The sequence below is a fragment of the Pteronotus mesoamericanus genome, unplaced genomic scaffold (assembly GCF_021234165.1).
Source record: "Pteronotus mesoamericanus isolate MK-2021 breed Mesoamerican mustached bat unplaced genomic scaffold, CSHL_Meso_final scaffold_1135, whole genome shotgun sequence".
Classification (NCBI taxonomy): Eukaryota; Metazoa; Chordata; class Mammalia; order Chiroptera; family Mormoopidae; genus Pteronotus; species Pteronotus mesoamericanus.
The window spans coordinates 3352-24071 of record NW_026555300.1 but is presented as its reverse complement, the minus strand read 5'-3'; the positions used below and the strand labels follow the sequence as shown (position 1 = coordinate 24071).

The 20720-nt window shown below is 58.2% G+C and overlaps 3 protein-coding genes across 4 annotated transcripts; 2 read left to right on the top strand and 1 right to left on the bottom strand.

Annotated features, from left to right (window-relative positions):
- Nucleotides 1-110: 110 nt before the first annotated feature.
- On the top strand, nt 111-2025 carry NDUFA3 (NADH:ubiquinone oxidoreductase subunit A3). The gene is made up of 4 exons (XM_054587244.1): nt 111-173; nt 391-465; nt 1684-1761; nt 1870-2025. The coding sequence occupies exons 1-4, from the start codon at nt 164-166 to the stop codon at nt 1959-1961; spliced, it is 255 nt and encodes an 84-aa protein (XP_054443219.1). The 5' UTR covers nt 111-163; the 3' UTR covers nt 1962-2025.
- Nucleotides 2026-2086: 61 nt separating this feature from the next.
- On the bottom strand, nt 2087-6846 carry TFPT (TCF3 fusion partner). Its single transcript, XM_054587243.1, has 6 exons — nt 6425-6846; nt 5761-6019; nt 4534-4604; nt 2899-2968; nt 2603-2821; nt 2087-2235 (listed from the first exon to the last, which is right to left on the bottom strand). Exons 1-6 carry the CDS (start codon nt 6445-6447, stop codon nt 2116-2118), a joined length of 762 nt encoding a protein of 253 aa, XP_054443218.1. The 5' UTR covers nt 6448-6846; the 3' UTR covers nt 2087-2115.
- A 100-nt stretch (nt 6847-6946) lies between these two features.
- On the top strand, nt 6947-20379 carry PRPF31 (pre-mRNA processing factor 31). 2 transcript variants are annotated; one of them, XM_054587203.1, is made up of 14 exons: nt 6947-7005; nt 9762-9955; nt 10048-10108; nt 11370-11453; nt 11970-12067; nt 12986-13092; nt 13822-13991; nt 15512-15669; nt 17028-17117; nt 18479-18606; nt 18688-18760; nt 19444-19572; nt 19665-19763; nt 19897-20379. In XM_054587203.1, exons 2-14 carry the CDS (start codon nt 9779-9781, stop codon nt 20020-20022), a joined length of 1500 nt encoding a protein of 499 aa, XP_054443178.1. In that variant the 5' UTR covers nt 6947-7005; nt 9762-9778; the 3' UTR covers nt 20023-20379. The 2 variants fall into 2 exon arrangements, with proteins under 2 accessions (XP_054443178.1, XP_054443179.1); XM_054587204.1 differs by having other exon boundaries at nt 6956-6988.
- Nucleotides 20380-20720: the final 341 nt, after the last annotated feature.

Here is a 20720-nt window from a genome sequence, read left to right as displayed (position 1 = left end):
CCAGAATGCTTCGCGTCTTCGACTCCGCGTGAGACTGCGATTCTGCTCCAGTGCTCGCGCGGACTCGGCGGAGCCTCGGCGCGGGAACCACAATACCCAGGGTGCCCCGCGTCCTCGGCGCCGGCCCGCCGCCGCCGCCGCCGCCGCCGCCGCCGAGACCAAGATGGCCGGGAGTAAGTTCGGGCGCCAGCGGCGCGCGGGGCGCGGGATGAAACCGGGCAGTGCGGGGCTAGGGTGCGGCGATGCCCCCGTGGAGGCGGCAGCGTTGGGGCCTGTGGAGGGGGGCGCCGAGGTCACGAGGAGGCTCCTGCGGGAGGGGGTGGCGCCAGAGGGTTAGAGGTCACCAGGGGCAAATCCTGCAGGAATGACCCTCCCTGCCCACCCCCGCAGGATTCGCCTCCTTTATCAAGAACGCTTGGGCCAAGGAGCCGGTGCTGGTCGCGTCCTTCACCATCGCCGGCCTCGGTGCGTGAACGGGAACGTGCATATTAGCCCAGTCGGTGTCCCAGCTTTACCTTCCCCACCCGCCGCAAAGGTCCCGTCTACCCCCACTGGCGTTCCTCTTTACCCCGAAGGCCCCCTGACCGACCCCTACGTTCTGTGTCAACACCCCCACGATGTCCCCAGGCTTACCCCCAGCCCTAATATTATGACCCCTTCACCAACCCCTTTCCTCCCCACCCCAGGTGGTTCATAGTGCCCCTCTAGGAGAGGAACTCAGCCCTGGCTGTACATTAAAAACACTTAAGCGATAAATAACAATGATAAATGTCCGAATCCTTCCCACTTTCGCCATCACAATCTCCCCAGTAATTAATATGCGACATGATTGAGAGTCTCTGCTCTAGGACAGGGTTACTCATACTTAAATGTGCATTGGGGTCACTTGGTGTGTGCGGGGGGTGGGGGGGCTGCTGTTAAAATGCAGGCTCTGATTCAATAGGGCTTACTGCATTTCTAACAAGTCCCAGGTCTTGTCAACACTTCCCGTCTGCGGGTCGTTGGGTAAGGTCCTTAGGAGATAGTTCTCCCATAGGCCACATTGGCCACGGAGCACTTGAAATGCTCAGTGTTCTACCCAACGTACAGTATATACTGGACTTCAAAGACTTAATGTGACAAATTATATAAAATGGCTCCATTTTTGTCATGGTATGTTGAAACAATGCTTTGGATACACCAGGTTAAATACATTGTAAAAATTAACTGGTATGTTTTGACTGTAATGTGGCCATTAGGAAATGTAGAATTCTATGTGTGGCTCTTGTATTTCTAAGAGTGCTGGCCTAGAACATTCCTTTATATGCCCTGCCCCGCCCCCAGGACTCCTGGCTCCCATCCTAGATAGACTGCTCCTTGTCCAAGCCCTCTTCCTTGATTTGGTCATGATTTCCCTAGAACATTCCCAAAGACACTCCCCACCCGTGTGTTCAGTGCCCCCTAGGTCCCACATATTTCTAAGTGTTGGCTACCAAGCTTGCCTCAAAAAAAGAAAAAAAGATTATAAACCTTTCTGATAAATGGGATCCTGGGGTGCCAAGGGGCTTTGCAAAGCAGAGGAAGCCTCCTGGAGGTGCAGGACCTCCTGCTCCCCTCCCCCACCATGCACTCAGCCTCCCCTTTGCCAAGGTTCAGCCTCTGCCCCCGCCGCCTTCCCTGGGCCTCACCCTTGTCTCTCCACAGCTATAACCCTGCCTTTATTCAGCCCCTACACCAAGTACGCGGCCATGATCAACCAGGTCACTCCCTACAACTACCCAGGTGAGTGGGTGTTGTATCGCTCTCTTTGTACATAAAAGTGACAGACCAGCCTTCTCTGGGGCCCCTGGAGATCTGCTGGTCTCAGTGGCCCCCCGTCCTGTCCTCCAGTGCCCGTCCGAGATGATGGGAACATGCCTGACGTGCCCAGCCACCCCCAGGACCCCCAGGGCCCAAGCCTGGAGTGGCTGAAGAAGCTGTGAATACCTCCACTGACCGGGAGGACATCCCCCTCCCCTATGGCCCACAATAAAAATGTGAAAACTGACCCGAGTCGAGAGTGTGATCACAGGTGGGAGGGCGGACAGTGGCCAGGGAGAGTGGGGTCAGTTTATTGGCGGGGCAGGGGGTGGCAGTTCAATCAAAGGGGGGACTGGCTAGGGTGGGGTAGGGCAGCAGTTTGTCTGGCCCCCGGGAAACCCAACTTGAGTCCAGGGCTTCGTCCGCTTCGAAGCCAAAGTCTTCCTCAACCTTTATCTGGGGGAGGAAAGGGAGGTGTGAGGCGGCCTGGCGTGTGGAGGCGGCCCTCCAGCCCCAGCATTCCTGCTTTCCTCTGTGCGCCCCAGAAGGTCCCCAGTGTTCCTGGGTCCACTTGGTCTCCAGATTCTCCAGTGTCCAGTCTCCAGACCCTCCTCCTCCTCCTCCTCCCCACAGCCTCCTCCGGGGCTTCCTCCTTTCCACCCAAGCCTTCCCGACTTTTTCCAACTCTCGTCCTTCCCCCCGATAGCCTCAACCCTCCAACCCCACTTCAGGCCCTCTCTCCAGTTCTCCCAGCCAGACGCCAGCTGGGAAGCCCACAGCTCTGGCCCCTGCTCGCCCGGCCCCGGGGCTCCAGGCCTCCCACCTGCACTGGGGCCAGTTCTGGAGTCAGTGGGACTCCCGCTCGGCGTCCTTCCCGGGGTGCTCGCCGCCTCTTCCGCCCACTGGGCCCCTCACCGGGGGCCGGGCTGCTGGGTTCTGGGGGTGCCGGCGTCCTTCTGGGCGGAGACAGCCCCTCTTTCTCCGGAGGCTCGTTCTCAGCATTGCCTGGGGTGGGCGCATCTGTGCCCTGGCTGCCCTCATCCTGGTGGGGAGACAGGAGGCAGGTGAAGGCTGTCCTGGACCCCCGGCTCAGCCAGGCCCCCGCGACCCCGCGCTCACCTCCAGCATGATGGTGAACTGGCTGGCGCGGTAGTCGTCGCCGTAGGAGTCCAGCACTCTCATGAGGAACCTGCGCCCAGAGAGAAGCCGCCAGAGGACACCTTCATTTCCTGGCAGTCGGGGAAAGGGGCACCCAACAGCCCAGCTCCGACTCCCTCTACAGCCAAGGGTCCTCGACCTGGAAGGTTTGGAGCTCCAGAGTCCAAGACATCTGGGTGCCAAGCCCCTGACCACTCTGGGGGACTTCGGGCACGTCGAGGTGACCTCTGCACCTCAGTTTCCTGCTTCGTCTTCGGGAGATGACCACCCCGACTGGGGGCGCTGCTGTGAGAGGGCCACAACCAGATGTGGTCTCTAGAGCACTCGGTGGGATGCTGGCTCAGCCAACGTTCAAGGCTAAGTTATTCTCATTAATAACAAAGTCCAGGGAGAGGAGTGTGCACGACGCCTCTTATCAACTCTACCTTCTCCTTTCCCTGACCTTCTTGTAAATGCTCTTGGGGTTTGTTTGTTTGTTTGTTTAAGCGCTAATTGACTAAATGCTACCTGTGAGCCAGCAAATCAGAATAGGTCAGAAAGTAGGGAAGAGGGTGGGTAGCACCTGAGTGGAACCTGTAAAGGACGGCGGGGAGGCCTCTGTGGGCAGGCGAGCGAGTGGCAGAAGAATGTGTCTGGGGTGGGTAGGGGCAGCAAGTGCGAAGGCCCTGAGGTGGCCGGGGAGGCCCTGGGACGGGCCATCTGATTACGGCCTGGTTGGCTGCGGGAAGGATGTCAGGTGGGTCCCCTGCAGGGTTTTGAGCAGAGCAGTGACTTGGCCTGTCATACGTTTTTCTATTATTTTGCTCTTGGAAAAAAGTGACTTATTTTAAAAAATTGTAAGATATAAAATTTACTGATTTACCCATTTTTAAGGGTACAGTGCAGTGGCATTAGGTAACATTCGCACTGCTGTGCAACCGACAGCACGGTCCGTCTCCAGAGCTCCATCTTTCCGAAGTGAAACTCTGTCCAGAGTTAAACAAGAGCTTCCCAGTCCGCTGCCCCCAGCAACCACCATTCTCCTTTCTGTCTCTGGTTTGATTACTCGCCATGAAACCCTTCAGCATAAGGCACATTCTCCCCATTGTCCCCAGGGGAGACAGAGAGCAGCAGGTTGGCCTCCGAGTTCACACCCGTCCTGATCATGGTGACCCAAGGCGGGAGGCTCTGAGTTGAGCTCATCCTGTGAGCGCCTGTTTACTCCTCAGCAGCCTCGTGGCTTTGGCGTGACTTTTGCGTCACCCTTAGTTGTCAAAAAACGGGGGCTCTGAGAGGATGTGTTGCTTGCTCAGAGTCCCATGGCAACACAGTGCTTGAATCTGTGTCTGGGTCTGTTAGGGCCACGGCCCCTTTGTTCGCTGCAGCCACCACTCAGAGGGCGTACACGCGCTCCCCCCAGGCCCAGCCAGCTCTTCCCTGCAAGACCCAATCCCACTCCTGGTCCTCAGGCCCTACCCCCTCCCTCTCCCTCGCCTCCTCCTGGCCCCAGATGGCCAGCTAGGCAGGCAGGAAAGGTGAAGAAATGAGGAGAAGCATGTGGAAATGAGGTTTGGGGGCAGAGGCACGCTGGCCAGAGCAGGCCTGCAAAGGGATTACCTCCGCTCCTGCTGGAGCCTCCGCGTTATCCTCTGTACCTGATGGAGCCTGTTCAGGACCCGCTCGTTCACCTGCGGGGAAGTGGGAGTGCACAGGTCAGCTGGCCCCCATTCCACGAGGGTGAGTGGAGCCCCTTCTGCGGACCAAGGAGAGGGCTCAACGGTAGTCTTTGGTCCCTAAGGGGCTGCACTTCCTGCGCCTGCTCCTTCATCTATTCATGCCGTCCCTGCTCCTCTCCCTTGTCCCTTTCCTCCCCTCCCCTCACGCTGGCCTCCACGCTACTGCCGCAACCCCCTGCACATCCTCCTCCTGTCCTGCAGGGGGCCTCAGACGTGCTCTTCTCCTGAATTAAATGAGGTCGTTATGGTGGACCCCAATCCAATAACTGGCATCCGTATAAAAAGGGGTACGTGGGGCACAGGCTGCACGTGCAGGAAGAATGCCACAGGAAAATGAAGCCAGAGAGCTGCAAGCCTGGGGACCCCAAAGACGCCCAGTGGACCACGGGACCCCAGGAGCAAGGTGCGGAGCAGCTCTCCCTCACAGCCTCGGGGGACCGACCCTGATGACTTCCAGCCTCCAGAACCGAGAGGCAGTACATTTCTGCTACGTAGTCAGCCACTTTGTGATGCTCGGTTACAGCAAACACACACAACCAAATTCAGTCTTTCCAACAGCCAGCCACTGTCTCTCCCCCATCTGAAACTTTTCACTAGCCACCCCCACTGTAAAAAAAAAAAAAAAATCCAAATCTCATGCCCTGATGTTAGTGTGTTTGTGGGCCTGCCCACTGCTTCATTCCCATTTTCACTCCAGAGCTAATGCAGCGATTCAGTGGCGAGAACCTGAGCCTGGGGAAGGGGCCATGAGGGTGAAGGGGAAAGGACCCAGACAGATTCAATGATAGAATAGATAGGAGTGAAGGGCGACTGATGCCAGGGGTATGAGAGACCTGAAGAGCTTGAGCTTCGACCTGTGATCGGTGGGGGGCAGGAGAGGCACCGGCGAGACATCAGCGAGCTGGTCTGGGCTGCCAGGGAAGCTCCTAGAGGAGACAGCACTCCGGGTACCTTACACAGTGCCAGATGCATAACAGGTGCGCAATCAATGAATAATGAATGAAAAATTTATCCTGCTGGGCAAGGAAGGCTGTGCATGTGGACAGTACCTGGAAAGGGGTGATAACTTAGGCCAGGGGACCCCGACACGGAATCCGCACTCACCTACCTGCTCGATCTCCCGGCAACGCCGACCTAGCGCCTGGTACTTCCTGCGATTGAGTTCCCGCTGGCGCCGTTGCTGGCCCCGGGCTGCCTCTTCCTCTTCATCTCTCTCACGAAGGCTCGAGTTGCCCAGACCCCCAGATACGAACTCTACTTCTGTCTCAAGCTCGCTCTCCAGGATGTGACCACCAAACAGCGGAGGCAGCGCCAGCTCCGAGCCTGGCGGCGCTGAGAACTCTTCGAAGCCCACTGCTGCCATGGTCCTGTAGAATCAGGAGTCTCAGGGACCTTGAACCTCTGGCGCCCGGCCCCTCCTGCCTACAACCCGAGAGGCCAGGCCCCCAGGCCTCCCTTTGCAGGATCCATAGTTCAAGTCCCGACCACCTCCTCCCAGGATCTGGGAGTTTAGATCCCTGAGTCTTCCTTCTGAGGATCCAAGGAAGTTCGAAGCCCGAATCCCTCACTGAGATCCAGGAGTCCAGGTCTCCAACCTCTAGAACCCTAGCCTCCTCCCCGAGGATGCTCACCAAGTACAGACCCCAGTCCCTAACCCAAAGCCGTTGCACGAACTACAATCCCCATCAGCCCTCAGAGTAAAGCGCGGACAGTTGCACATTTTGCAAGCGCAGTGTCTTTTGGGATTGGCAATTTTCCTTCAAGCCACTTACCCTTCTCTCTGCTCCAGCTCCATCTCGCCCTCGCTGTCGCCGCCCGAGGACTCAGAACTTCCAACCTCTCAAACCTTTAGGTTAAAAAGTTCGCAAAACTACCCGCCCCATCAGGCTTCACAGCCAAGCTTCCGGGACTCAGCCGCTAGGCCTCCTGGGAGTGGTAGTTCCCTATTTCCGGCTTTCCTCCCTACGCGCCCCCGCCCCTCCCCGACCCCGAGTCCCTGCGGCAAGGCCTTGCTTTCTCGTCTAACCCCGCCACCAGTCGTCTGCTCTGTCTCCGTCTTTATTGTCTTCACACCGTGTCGTCCGACCACGGCGACTCTCCACTTAGGAGGCTCAGTCCTCGGAGGGCCGGGAGCCGGCAAAATCCCTCGCCTCGCCTCGCGTCGTGCTCACCCCTTCTCCGCCTAGCGGCTGGTGCTAATAAAGTTTTTGTTCCAAACACGGTCAGAGCGGGGCGGGGACCAATCAGAGCGTAGCTTTGCCTCGGCCGAGGCGCGAGGGCGAGACGTCATAAGTAAGCGCCGACCGCGGTTGGAAGCTACGTTCGTGGAAACGGAGGTGCGAGGAGGGAGGTGGTGAGTGTGATGTGGCCGAGGCGAGGGTGGGAGACTGGATTCCTCTGTCTGAGGGTTGGACCGGAGCGAGGACAAAGGCGGTCTTACTAGATTGACCATCCAAAAGTCTCATGTGCTCCCACACCGTTAGGACTCCGGGGTGGGGAGTATGGCAGGAGCCAAAATGTCCCCTGCCTCTTAGAACGCTTTACTTGGGAAGACTGATTGTCGAGTAATGACTTAATCCCATATGTGGGAGGCCCCACAGGGCACCCGCAGGGCATGCGGGCCGTGTCACCAAGAGTGGGGTGCGTGGGTCAGAGAACTGAAATATAAGATGAGAACTGGAGGCTGAGGAGGGGACTGAGTCCTTAAAAAGTGAGGGGAAGAGGTTGGTAAGCTGAGGAAATGTGACGAGGACTCGTGGGCAAGGGAGATGGTGGTGGAGGTTGGCTGGAATCAAACGACGTCCTTGTTGTACCTACTCCGTGGCAGGTGCTGCACAGGGCACTGAGGCTAGTGAACAATGAATAAAACGGCCCCTATTGTCAGGGAGGCCCCTGTCGTTAGCTCAATGGAGAAGGTGGGCATTAAACAGAAAGATAGAAATTTAGAGACTCTTAAGTGTTGAGACAAACTGAGGAGCTCATAGATGTATAACAGCGGGATGGGATCTAGTCGGGTGGAGGGGGTCACAGAAGAGCCACGTCGCAAGACATAATATTTATGACCCTATCAGAGGAACACAAAAATAATACAGTCAGAGACCTGGAGAAAACAGACCATAATGTGGTTGGTATAAGTATTAAATAAAATTGTTTATTCATTTACCAAATATTTCCTTTTTTAAAAGATTTTATTTATTTATTTTTAGAGAGAGGGGAAGGGAGAGAGAGAAACATCAATGAGTGGTTGCCTCTCACACGTCCCCCACTGGGGGACCCGGCCCACAACCCAGGCATGTGCCGTGACTGGGAATTGAACCAGCCACCCTTTCGTTCACAGGCAGGGACTCAATCCACTGGGCCACAGTAGCCAGGGCTTCATTTACCAAATATTTCTTGAATGCCTACTCAGTGCTCGATGGTGGGGATAGAGCAGTGAGCAGACTGGCATGGTCCCTAGGTTTGCTTACGGTTCCCCCCGCCCCCCTGGGAACAGAGGAAAGAGGATATGAAGGGGCACTTGAGGTATAGGGGGAGGGGGTTGCATTCTACACAGAAAGGAAGATTTCCTCTTACAAAAAGTGAGTGAGGGGAGCTCTGGAGAAAGGCATGTGTGAGGTTATAAAGGGGCATTTAGCATTTAGGAGGAAACGCGGTGTCTTATAAAGAGAAGTGAGTATAAAAGGAACACAGTATGTCGTGGAGAGGATATAAGAGGAGAGACTGATCTCACAGACACATCTGCACATCCTGAGGTCTTAAACCAGCAGCTCAAGGGCCACCTCAGTCTGTTTAGTGTGGCCTGTGTGTGCCATGGTGGTGGTGGTTTTCTATATTTTATTGTTTTTACCTAAGTTATCTATTTAAATAATAAAAAACGTTTCAGACTGGGAGATTCCACATAAAATTTTTGAATTTCTTGCTTCTCTTGAAAAAAAATTAGAAAACCTGGCAACACAGAGCCCGTGTTGCCACTGGTGTGTCTGAAGCTGAGCATCAGCTGTGCCTGTCCATCAGGCATGAGGTCTCTGGTTCTACAGGCCCCACGCGTCCCTATCGCTCAACCCCCAGGTTGCCCCACTCACTGGACACCCACTTAGCCTCTGAGCGTTGGAGTTTGCAGCTACTGTTTTCATGTTAGAGGAGGGTGGTGTGAAGCGGAGCGAATGAGGAAGGGGAATGGATTTATGGAGAGAGGAAAGGGACAGGAAGAGGGAAAGATTGCTTATTAAAAAAAGAAGAAGAGAAAAAAAGCAGCCTTAGCCAAGTGGCTCAACTGGTTGGTGTGTCATCCTGTGCACCAAAAATTGTGGGTTCAGTCCCTGGTCAGGGCATGTTCCTGGGTTGTGGGTTTGATCCCTGGCTGGGGCACGTATGGGAGACAACTGATCAGTGTTTCTCTTTCACATCTCTCTCCCTTCTCCTCGCCTTCCTCGCTCTCTAAAATCAATAAAAACATATCATCGGATGAGGGAAAAGCAAAAGCAGTGGAGGGACAGAGTGGTGGGGGTCATACCTTGTCGAGTAAGCAGTGCTGCTCAGCCTTTTCCTCTTCATGGGACTCACAGAAAATGCTAATATTTGTACAGCACCTGGGGTCGTTGAGGAGGCCGCCTGTGGCCAGAGGTGATCAGCCTGGGCATCCTGGACGGAGGAGGACTGTCTGGTTGCCCTGGAGGCTGAGCAGATCAATATTTTAGGAAATCTGTCACCACAATGGGGCCCAACAATTGGCGGGGAGCTCTGTTGTAGGCAAAAAAGAGAAAAAGAGAGAGAGAGAGCGATTGCATCTTATCATGGGAAGGATGTATCTTTTAATTAAGCCTTAGCAAGGGGGTAGCATGTGGGCCATCAGTGAAGTGAGTGAGAGGGTAGGTGGTGTGAGTTGTGGCTGGAGGTTATCTGGGTCCCAGAAGGCTTGTTCATGGCTTCATTCGGTAGGTGTTTATTGAGCACTTACTACACGCTAGGCACAGTTGAGAGAGGGAGAACAACGCAAATGAGAAGGCCTGTCCTTGCGGAGGCTGTGTGCTAGTGGGATTGACGAGGACGGACCAGGGCCTTCTGTGGGGGAAGCCCCTCCTGGTAATGAGGGGGAACCCTGCTCTCCAGCCCCGACAGGCCTCGGAATGTCTCTGGCAGACGAGCTCCTGGCCGACCTCGAGGAGGCGGCGGAAGAGGAGGAAGGAGGAAGCTATGGGGAGGAAGAAGAGGAGCCGGCGATCGAGGATGTGCAGGAGGAGACACAGTTGGATCTTTCCGGGGATTCGGTCAAGAGCATCGCCAAGCTGTGGGACAGCAAGATGGTGGGCAGGCTGGAAATGGGGGTGCCGGAGGGGCGGGGTGCGCGCGGCTCTTCCCCAGCCGTCCTGGGCTCTGACTCGCCTCTCCTCCCCAGTTTGCCGAGATCATGATGAAGATTGAGGAGTATATCAGCAAGCAAGCCAAGGCTTCAGAAGGTAGCTTCTCCGCCCGCTCTGCCTCACCCCCCTGCCTGGTCTCCTGAAGGCCCCTGGGCCCCTTTTGCTGCTTGTGGTTTTGAAAGTTGGGTCTGTCTCACTCTCAGCCTTTTGCAGAGGCGTCGTCTTTTCTTCCGTCCCATCCCAGGCCCCTTGCCTCCTAAAAAGACACTGCGTTTTAAAGCTGACACTTCCAAAGCTCTCGCTCCGTGCGGAGTGCCCACCAGTTGCCTAGGACGGCTATCAAGGTTTCTACGTGGGTTCACGTGACCAGTTACAGGGGTTTTGCCATGTGCCTATTTTATTTCACATTGTGTGTTTTTTTTTTTTTAGCATCCAATTTTGCTGTTTTATTTCCTTCAGTTACAGTTACCATAATGATGTTATATTAGTGTCAGGTGTACAACGTATTGATTAGACATTTGGGTAATTTATGAAGTGATCCCCCCGCTATTTCCCGCACCCATCTGCCACCACACTATTTATTGCAGTAATACTGACTGTTCCCTATGCTGCACTTTACGTCCCTGTGACTATTTTGTAACTACCAGTTTGTACACCTTAATCCCTTCACCTTTTTTACCCAGCCACTTAACCCCCTATTTCACATTTTCTTGAAATCAACATATTTTTCTCATTAAATTTATACTGGAAGGAAAAGTTTGCTACTGTGAGTAGAAAACCGGTCTATTTTGGTAAATAGGACATAACCACAAATGTACACAAGACTAAAGTGTCGCGTAAAACCCCTTCTCGCTCCCAGCTTTGGGGAGCGCTGGGCCATCCAGACCAGCTCTCCGAGGGCGATCCTGTTGCACCCCAATTCTCCCTGTCAGGGCGGGGCTCTCTGGAATTCGGTGGCCGCGGGGAGCCGCGGAGGCTGTCGGGCAAAGGGGTGGTCGTGTCAGAGCAGAGTTTCAGGGAGACTCACTCTTTCCTCTCTGTAAGGTCTTCCTGAGGCAGCTCAGGGTCAGGCACATGGGTGCTGGGCACCCAGAGGGGCCCGCCGAGGTCCGACAGGCCAGGTCCTAGACAGCTACTGGTGGGTAGTGCCTGCTGGGGCTGGGGACACTCTGGAGCCACGGGAGGGCCAGCTGACCCTGCCTCAGGGGTCAGGGAAGATCTGATACCTGGATTGGGTGTTGACGCCTGAATGCACACGCCAGGCCAATGGCTGGGGGCATGTGTCCAGGGAAAGGGGGCTGCGTGTGCAGAGCCTCAAGCATGGGGCAGCCCACCAGGCTGTTTCTCATCCTCACAGTGATGGGACCGGTGGAGGCAGCTCCCGAATACCGGGTCATCGTGGACGCCAACAACCTGACCGTGGAGATTGAGAACGAGCTGAGTGAGTGTGGGAGGGACAGGCAGGGGCCCGGGCTGGCCTTTCCCAGGGCCCCGCCTCCGAGCCCCTCGGTTTAGCTTGAATCCAGCTTCCGTTGCTGTGAAGGATGTGGGTTTTCCTCTCACGCGCAAGTCCAAATGAACAGTCCAGGCGGGTGCCCTGGGGGAGCAGCCTCTGGTGCCCGTTCTTTTTTTGTCTTGTTGATCTGCCATGGCACAGAGTGACTGCCCACTTCCAGCCATCACCTCCACATCCCCACCAGCAAAATGGGGGAGAGGAGAGGGCGCAGCTGTCTTCTTTTAGGGGTGACCTGGAAGTTGCCTGTATCACTTGCAGATCAGAACTCGTTTCAGCCTGCCTTGCAGTGAGGGAGCCAGAAATGTGGCCTTTATTTTGGGTGTCCTTGCGCTGAGTTAAAGCTCGGGGAGTCAGTAGGAAGAAGGGAAATGGATGTGGGACGCAGCCAGCAGAGGTCTGCCTGTCCCCTCATCAGATGCCTCCCGTCCCTGCCCACCTCAGACATTATCCATAAGTTCATCCGGGATAAGTACTCGAAGCGGTTCCCCGAACTGGAGTCGCTGGTCCCCAATGCGCTGGATTACATCCGCACGGTCAAGGTAAGGAGAGGGGTGGGGGTTCGGGGGGACCCCGGCTTCTCAACAGCCACCTGTGTGAAGGGGAGGCAGGTCCCCCTCCTTGAACCCTGGGTCAGGAAAGGCTCCCCTCGCTCAGCTTTGGCCTGAGATGGATGAGCACAGGAAGCAGGTGAACAGGCTGCAGTGAGTAAGGTCGGAGGCCCCAGCTGCTGCTCTCGCCCTCTGAGGTCTGGAGAGGGTCACAGGTGGCCCAGCTGCTGCCAGCTGCCCCGTGTGTGAGGGGCGAAGCCTGGAAAGGGCATTTCCCACGGCTCCTCCGCCCCACCCTCCGCTCCCTGGACCTCCTGAGAGGGGTGGGAAGGAGAGGCAGCAGGGGAGGGAGATGAGGCAGGGCCCCACTCCCGCTGTGGCGGAGGGAGCAGGTTGTGTCAGGATCTGATGGGGGCGACTCGGGAGGAGCAAGTGTTCAGTGGCCAGACGCCGGAGAGTAACGGGCCCTGGTGGGCTCAGGGAGCGAGGAGCTGGAAGCAGGGAGGCGAAGGTCATGGGGTCGGATCACACCTGACCTCTAAGCCCCGGGGGGGAGGGTCGGGTGCCATTGAAGGCAGGGACACCAGCAAGGAGGCTCCCACACGTGTCCAGAGTCAAGGGTGGCGTCCAGGACGTCTGTGCAGGGAGGTGATGGGTCAGATTTGTGCTCTGAGTTGACTGGACTGCGGGGCCTCCCTGGTGGCCAGTGGCTCTGGTCCGTTTCCGGATCAACCATGCAGGGCCGGCGGTGCTGACCCTCTCGGGGCTGGTGGGGCAGGAGAAGCACCCTGCAGGCAGGCCCCCGCTCTCCCAGCGCCCCCCGGGGAGACCCGAGCGGGTGCAGGAGCAGGCAGGTCGGGGGCCTGCCTGAGTCTCCGCGCCGTCCCCGCGCTGCTTCCTCACCCCCAGGAGCTGGGCAACAGCCTGGACAAGTGCAAGAACAACGAGAACCTGCAGCAGATCCTGACCAACGCCACCATCATGGTTGTCAGCGTGACCGCCTCCACCACCCAGGGGTGCGTACCTCGCGGGGACCACAGACAGCGATCTCGGGGTCCCCGCGGCACGGGTGTCGGGCTCAGGAGGGCCATTTATTTCAGTTCCACACGCGTTCTAACAGGTGGAACCTGCCACCTGGGCACCCAGCTGGGCTCGGGGGTCCCCACTTAGTGAGGAGCCAGCCTGCCCCCCAGGAGCCTGTAGTCTTGAGGGGTGAGGCAGGGGGTGAGCTGTAATCAGGAGTGAAAGCCAGGACTTTGTTCTGGCTCCTTCATTGGCACCTGCGCTGTGCCTGAGAGAAGGAGCTGTGTTTAAACCACCACACAGAGTCCTGCGGGGTAGAGACCTCCCGCGGGGTGTCATTCTGTTCTATGAACAAACGTTGGCACAGTCCCTGACCCAGTTACAGAATTCAGTGACAGGGACATGGCCCTGCCCTCTCAGAGCTCTGGGAGGAAGAAGGTACCTGCACAGGTCAAAGGCCAAAGGACGAGTGTCGGGCACCAGAGGGGTGCCTCCCGGACTGGGTCTGCGGCTTCCTGGAGGTGGGGGCTCAGCCTCAGGCAGGGGCCAGGCTCTGCGGCGGAAGGCGATTGTCCTGAGGCTGCACACGCCTGCATGTGTGCACGCGTGCACTCCTGTGCACACGGCTGGGGGACGGTGGCTCCCACAGCAGTCAGACAGGGAGCCCAGGAGGGGCCGGTCCGTCCCAGCCACGTCTCCCCGCCCCCCCCCCCCCCCCCCAGGCAACAGCTGTCGGAGGAGGAGCTGGAGCGGCTGGAGGAGGCCTGCGACATGGCCCTGGAGCTGAACGCCTCCAAGCACCGCATTTACGAGTACGTGGAGTCCCGCATGTCCTTCATCGCGCCCAACCTCTCCATCATCATCGGGGCGTCCACGGCCGCCAAGATCATGGGTGAGCCCGGGGCCGCGAGAGGGGCCTCAGTGTCCTCTGCAAGACGGGGACGCTGGTCCGGGCAGCGCGTCCCCACTGAGGGATGGGTCCCTGCCGCCCTCACCCTGCCGTTCCTGCCCTTTAGGCAGCAGCACTTGCTGGGGGGTTTGGGGAAGCAGCTGCACTCGCCGGCCTGGGCTGCCGTCCCAAAGGCTTCAGCAGCTGAGACTCACTGTCTCCCAGTCCCGGAGGCCGGAGGCCTGAGATCCAGGCGTGGGCGGGGCCGGTTCCTCCTGAGGACGGAGGTGCCATCTCCTCCCCGTGTCCTCACAGGGCCGTTCTCTGTGGCTGTCCGTGTCCTAGTCTCTTACAAGGGCAGCAGCCACACTGAACTAGGGCCAGTCCTGTGCGACCGTGTCCTTTTAATCACCTCTTCGGAGGCCCCGTCTCTAGATACTTCCCTGCGGAGGTGCGGGGTTGGGGAAAGGCCAGCTCAGGGTGTTCGGGGGCCGCCTTAGGGGCAGGGGTACAGAGTTGCACAGTAGAAGGGAGCAGTGGTTTCAGGACATCATACACTCGGTGCGGGCCCTGCTCCCCCTCACCGACCTCGCATCCTCAGGCAGGTGACGTCACCTGCCTCAGTTTCCCCAGGGGTGACTGAGGGTTCGCTGGTTCCCTGTGCAACAAATGACCACAACCTGAGCTCCTTACACAATATAATCTATCACCTCATGGTCTGGGCAACAGGAGTCCACCAGGGCCTCCCTGGGCTTAAGGCCAAGGTGCGGGCAGGGCCGCACCCCTTTATGGACAGTCGGGGAGGACCCGTCTCCCGGCCCTTTCCAGCTTCTGGAGGCACCTGTGTCCCCTCACTCGGGCCCTTCCTCCCTGTTCAGGCTGCTCTCACGTCTCCGCCTTTCTCTTCCACTTCTCAGTGCCCTGTGTGGTTGCTTTGAGCCCGGGTTCACCAGGAAAATCTGCAACGTCCCTTTGGCCGTGAATGGCGCCAGGGTCGCAGGTTCTGGAGACTGAGGGACATCTCTGGGGCGGCTCTGGTCCCGCACGGGTTAGCACGCGGTGTGGGAGGCGCAGTTTAAGGATCCCTTTGGTCGATGAATCAATGTCCCTAATTGATTGGGGAAACAATTTCCCTAACCCTGGCTCATAGCAGGCCCTGTCACTGGTAGAAGTGGTTCCCTCCCTACAGCCCTCTCCCCTCCTTGCACCTGCGAACCAGCCCAGGGGAACCCCCAGTGCCGCGCCCCCAGGCCCCGTGGCCGGCCTCCCCAGGGTGGGCCGTGCTGCTTCGCAGACTCGGGTCAGGTTCCTGGTGGGCCATGTGCTCGCTGTGCTCCCTCTGGCGAGTTGCTTCACCTCCCTGAGCCTCCTCCACATTGCCCCTCTGAAATGAGGCGGGCCCTCCCTGGCAGGGCCGCCACGGATCCAACCAGGCGCTCGGTAAAGGCGTGGCACACAGGTGAGCTGGCGGACAGATGCCCCCGCTGCCTCTCACCTCCTCCCCCGACTCCCTCCCACTGCAGGGGTGGCCGGTGGCCTGACCAACCTCTCCAAGATGCCCGCCTGCAACATCATGCTGCTGGGGGCCCAGCGCAAGACGCTGTCCGGCTTCTCGTCCACATCTGTGCTGCCCCACACTGGCTACATCTACCACAGCGACATCGTGCAGTCCCTGCCCCCGGTGAGCCCCCCACGGCGCCAGAAGGGGGTGGCCCTGTCAGCCTGAGCACGTTCCCACCAGCTGACCACGGCCGCGGTCAGGGAGCTGGGGGACAGGGTCGCTGGAGCAGATACATGGGGGTTGGGGTTCCGGCAGTGCCACTTGCCAGTTAGGTGTCCTCGCACAAGAGGCGTGAGCACTGTGCCCCAGTCTTTCCACCTGTAAAATAAGAACAGCAGAGCCTGCTTCAGGTCGTAATGGGGACTCAGCCAGGTCAGGCCTCGCACCTGAGAAGTGACAAGGAGCATTACCTTGTAAGCCTGAGGATCCCCCAAGCCATCCTCGTGCTCAGTGACCCACAAGGAGGACTCTGAGAACTCGTGAGAGCTGACCCACTCAGGGTCACGGTTATCCCAGGAGAGGGCGGGGCAGTGTCAGCCGAGGGGAGAAGCGCGAGGGGCAGGGCCCAGGAGGGCCCTCTGCGGTGCTTCCGGGCGTCCTGCCCGTGGTCAGAGCACGTTCCTTTCCCAGCACCAGTGTGCGCCAGCGGGCACAGACACCACCACCCAGCCGGGCCTCAGCGTTCAGTTCCCTGCCTGGGACTTGGCTACGCAGGGTGGCTGATCCCTGTCTCCACCTATTCCCAGGACCAAAAGACGCCCCCTGAATTACAAGGTTGTTGTCTGGCCAGGGCCAGACCCCTTAGGGGCAGGCTGGGTTTTTCACTACACATAGCTGCTGCTAATTTTATTATTATTTTTTCTATTTTTTTAAACAATTAAAAAAATCTATTTATTTATTTTTAGAGAGGGGGGAGGGAGGGAGAAAGGAAGAGAAACATCCTGTGTGGTTGCCTCTCACGCGCCCCCTGCTGGGGACCTGGCCTGCAACTCAGGTGTGTGCCCTGACTGGGAATCAAATTGGTGAGTCTTTGGTTCGCAGGCCAGCGCTTAATCCACTGAGCCACACCAGCCAGGGCTGACTTCATTATGTTTGTAATTGCTGTTATTTGAGACCTGTGGGGACAGGTTTTACATGTACTGTCTTGGCGTTTCCTGAAACATGGGCCACCTTTCCTTTCATGGCACCCAACATGATTCCCAGTGATAAGCTTGCATATGTTGTACTTTAGTCATAACAGACTTATTTTTTGATATTTGACAATTTGCTGTCGGTAGCAGTACAGTCTACACAAACCAGATTAAGCTTTTTAAAAGGAGGCTGGAAGAAAACATTGACGATGTTACTTTGTTACTATAACCCGCTGTTACAGTAAATGCTGACAGGCAGAAATTGGACCCCGGTGGCTAGCGTTTCGGGAACCCAGTGGTCTCATCGAACCCTCACCTTGACTCGACCTCGGTTTCCCATTCTTTCAGGATCTCCGGCGGAAAGCGGCCCGCCTGGTGGCCGCCAAGTGCACGCTGGCCGCCCGCGTGGACAGTTTCCATGAGAGCACGGAGGGCAAGGTGAGGGGCGGCGGCGCCTGTGTATGGGGCCTGGCAGTCCGTTCAGGGAGAGCGATCATCCTGTCAGAGGTCACCGTCCCCTCCCCCCGCTTCCTGTCCCCACTGCTCTTAACAAGTGACCACAGACATAGTGGTTTAACACAACATGGGTTTAGTATCTTGTAGTCCCACAGGTCAGAGTCCAAAATGGGCTTAACTGGGTTAAAGCCAAGGTGTTCGCAGAGTTCGTTCCTTTTGGGGGCTCCAGGGGAGGCTTGGTCCCTGTCCCCTCACCCGCTTTTAGAGGCCAGTGGCGGCCCTTGTTGCGTGGTCCCTCTCCCCGTCCTCAGAGCCGCAGCGCAGCAGCCCCCATCTCCGCCTCTGCTCCCGTTTTCACATCCCCTCTGCCTCCTAGGGATCCAGTGGCGACACTAGGCTCCTCCCCCCGCCCCCAATCTCAAGACCTCACCCTGACCACATCTGCAAGTCCTTTTTGTCATGTCACGTGACATACAGGGACCAGAGAGATTCGTGTGTGGACCCCTTTGGGGGTGGGGGGCATTTTTCTGCCCGCTCTACTGGGATCTTTCGCCCTACTGCCACCTGTCACCACGCAGTAACTATTCAGTTAACCCCTGTCTTCGAGGCAGACTGTTCCGTGTGAGGAGAGAGATTTTCTTCCCTCTCTCTCTCTTACTGTCTCCCGCTTCCGCCCTGCTCTGGAGGCTGGGGGTGCAGGGTGAGCCTACACAGACAAAAGCCCTGCCTCGGTGGCATTCGCACGCTGGTTGGGGGCAGGCTGAGGGGATGGCAGGTAAATCTGTGGTGTGTCCAATGGCGCCCAGTCAGTGCTAGGAGAAGTAAAGGGCGCTGGGTGGCCAGGGAGGTGGGCCTCAGGGAGCTGAGGGTTTCACGGAGACCTGGGTGAAGTTAGCAGAGACTCGCAAATCTTGTGGGTACGGGGGCACAGTCTGTGCAAAGGCCCTGAGGCCAGAGTGCAGCCAGGCTGGGAGAGGAGGCTGGCAGGCCGGGACAGACCACGCTCCGTGTGCACCGTGGGAGCTCGGCTTCAGTGGACGTGCTGAAAAGGGGCTGATTTGGAGTCTTTGCTGAAGAAGAGCCCCGTGGGATTTGTGGAGTGAGGGAGAAATGGAATAGAGGCTGATTGGCTCCTGGGAAGCCCCCACTTGCTAACCTGCAGAGAAGGCGGGAGGTGGGGAGCAGGGGCTGCTCGCATCAGTGTGGAGGAGACAGCTGCCTGTGGGTGCAGCGTTCAGAGGACAGCCTGGGGTTCGCTGGGCCGGAGTTAGAGCCTCACCCCAGAGAGCCAGTCGTGGCTGAGCCTACAGAGCAGCTGCAGCGCCTCCCTGTATCCCGCTCAGGTGGGCTATGAACTCAAGGACGAGATCGAGCGCAAGTTCGACAAGTGGCAGGAGCCGCCCCCTGTGAAGCAGGTGAAACCGCTGCCTGCGCCCCTTGATGGGCAGCGCAAGAAGCGAGGAGGCCGCAGGTGGGCGCTGGGGGTGGCCAGGCAGGGCGGGGAGGGAGGAGGCTCGCCCTCTCCAGGCTGACCCCTCTGCCCTGTCCCCAGGTACCGAAAGATGAAGGAGCGGCTGGGGCTGACGGAGATCCGGAAGCAGGCCAACCGCATGAGCTTTGGAGAGGTGGGGCCCCGGGGCCCCCTCCCCACCCTGCCCTGTCCCCTGCTGCATTTCTCCCCACTTGCCCTGTGGCCCCAGCCCCGCTTAGATCTGGAGCACCACCCCAGCCTCCTCCCTGGTCCCCTCACCCTGGTCTCTCCCCACTTCATCTATTCAGCCCCAGAGGGCTCTGTACAAACCTCAGCTCCGACTCCTCACGCCGAGGCTCTCCATCTACCCAGGCTCCTGGTCTGGGCACTGCAGGCCTCCTAGCTCGCTCCTCCCTGCTCCCCTTCCCACATCCTGCCTTACATGCCTTCCAAGCATCCTCCTGGTCCCACAGGAACTACACACACACACACACACTCTCTCTCTCTCTCTCTCTCTCTCTCTATCTCACACACACACACACACACACACTCTCTCTCTCTCTCTCTCTCTCTCTCTCTCTATCACTCACACACACACACACACACACGCACGCATCCCCCCCCCCAATCAGCTTGGCGAGCAGTAACGGGACCCAGCTACTGGCCGAGCCCCCAGTTCTCCTGGGGCCTCAGCAAGGCTCTCCGCACTCGGGGCCCCAGGTTGTAGGGGCAGTAGGTGCCTGAACGGCTGCCCACAGGATTGGCTGATCAGGAGGACACCTGGGCTTCCAGCTGATCGAGGGGTAATTAACTCCAGGACGCCGCCTCCTCCCGCAGATTGAGGAAGACGCCTACCAGGAGGACCTGGGCTTCAGCCTGGGCCACTTGGGCAAGTCGGGCAGTGGGCGTGTACGGCAGACGCAGGTGAACGAGGCCACTAAAGCCAGGATCTCCAAGACGCTGCAGGTTCGGCTGGGCCTGCGTTGGGGGTGGGCGGGGTGAGGCAGGCGTGGGAGAAGAGCCCAGGTCACAGCCAGGACCTCCCCTCCCCTCCACAGCGGACCCTGCAGAAGCAGAGCGTGGTGTATGGCGGGAAGTCCACCATTCGTGATCGTTCCTCGGGGACCGCCTCCAGCGTGGCCTTCACCCCGCTCCAGGTACCGGGGGGAGCCCCTTCTGCTCCCTGGGGTCTGGCTGCTTTGCCTGCTCACACAGGGCTGTGGGTGGGTGGTGTCGGGCGCCAGGCCGTCACCGCCCCACCCCCATTGCCTGTCTTCCTCACCTGCCCAGGGCCTGGAGATTGTGAACCCACAGGCAGCCGAGAAGAAGGTAGCCGAGGCCAACCAGAAGTACTTCTCCAGCATGGCCGAGTTCCTCAAGGTCAAGAGCGAGAAGAATGGCATCATGTCCACCTGAGGGGCCGTACCCTGGGTGGCCACCCACTGCAAGGACACAGGCCATGTGCATCCGAAGGGGTCCAGGGTCAGGGCTGGGAGGCTCCAGCAGGGAGAGCCACCCCGCCATCGGCTGGCGCCAGAACTGTCCGAGGAGGCCCAGAGGAGCCCCCCGCCCCCGTGCACTGAGATTGCCACCTCATTCAGGGGCAGAACCCGACTTCCCCACATCTCGTCTTTTTTTATTTTAATTAGGAAAGGAGATACTTTTGGGAAAAGTGTGATTAAAAGCACATTGTCAGGATTGTCCCTGGGGAGTGATTGTTTGTCCAGCAGCTGGGCGACTGCAGGAGTCAGAGCTTGGGCTCTGTCATCGCAGGATCCCAGGAGGAGGAGCACCGTGCCTGCCCCACACCCCTGGGGAACCTCCGGCATTTTACACCCAAGCAGCGTGTCTGCTGAAACCCCAGCCTTCCGTGTGGGTGGACCTGGGTGGTCGCGACATCGTGGGCAGCTGGCCGCCTCTTTCCAGAGGTGCCCAGGAGGCACTCAGCATTGGGCTGGCCCTTGGCGCAGTGACTGGGCACTGTTGTTTCATCCAGTGTTTACTGGGAGCGGCCCCCCGCTGTGCCAAGCTCAAGTCACCAGGTACGTGAGAGGGCCCCCCCCCCCCCACTTCGGGTGAAAGGAGCAGGCTGAGGAGCCTTGTGGACTGCAGAC

What these genes read in the sequence shown, in the direction of transcription:
- TFPT (XM_054587243.1), bottom strand. Translation starts at nt 6,447, where the DNA reads ATGGAGCTGGAGCAGAGAGAAGG. An exon ending in GAGCTGGAGCAGAGAGAAGG is followed by an intron (nt 6,020 to 6,424) that starts GTAAGTGGCTTG and finishes CTGATTCTACAG; the next exon opens with GACCATGGCAGCAGTGGGCT. An exon ending in AGTTCACCATCATGCTGGAG is followed by an intron (nt 2,822 to 2,898) that starts GTGAGCGCGGGG and finishes TCTCCCCACCAG; the next exon opens with GATGAGGGCAGCCAGGGCAC.
- PRPF31 (XM_054587203.1), top strand. Translation starts at nt 9,779, where the DNA reads ATGTCTCTGGCAGACGAGCTCCTGGCCGACCTCGAGGAGGCGGCGGAA. An exon ending in AGCTGTGGGACAGCAAGATG is followed by an intron (nt 9,956 to 10,047) that starts GTGGGCAGGCTG and finishes TCTCCTCCCCAG; the next exon opens with TTTGCCGAGATCATGATGAA. An exon ending in ATGAGAGCACGGAGGGCAAG is followed by an intron (nt 17,118 to 18,478) that starts GTGAGGGGCGGC and finishes TATCCCGCTCAG; the next exon opens with GTGGGCTATGAACTCAAGGA.
- NDUFA3 (XM_054587244.1), top strand. An exon ending in CTTCACCATCGCCGGCCTCG is followed by an intron (nt 466 to 1,683) that starts GTGCGTGAACGG and finishes GTCTCTCCACAG; the next exon opens with CTATAACCCTGCCTTTATTC. An exon ending in CACTCCCTACAACTACCCAG is followed by an intron (nt 1,762 to 1,869) that starts GTGAGTGGGTGT and finishes CCTGTCCTCCAG; the next exon opens with TGCCCGTCCGAGATGATGGG.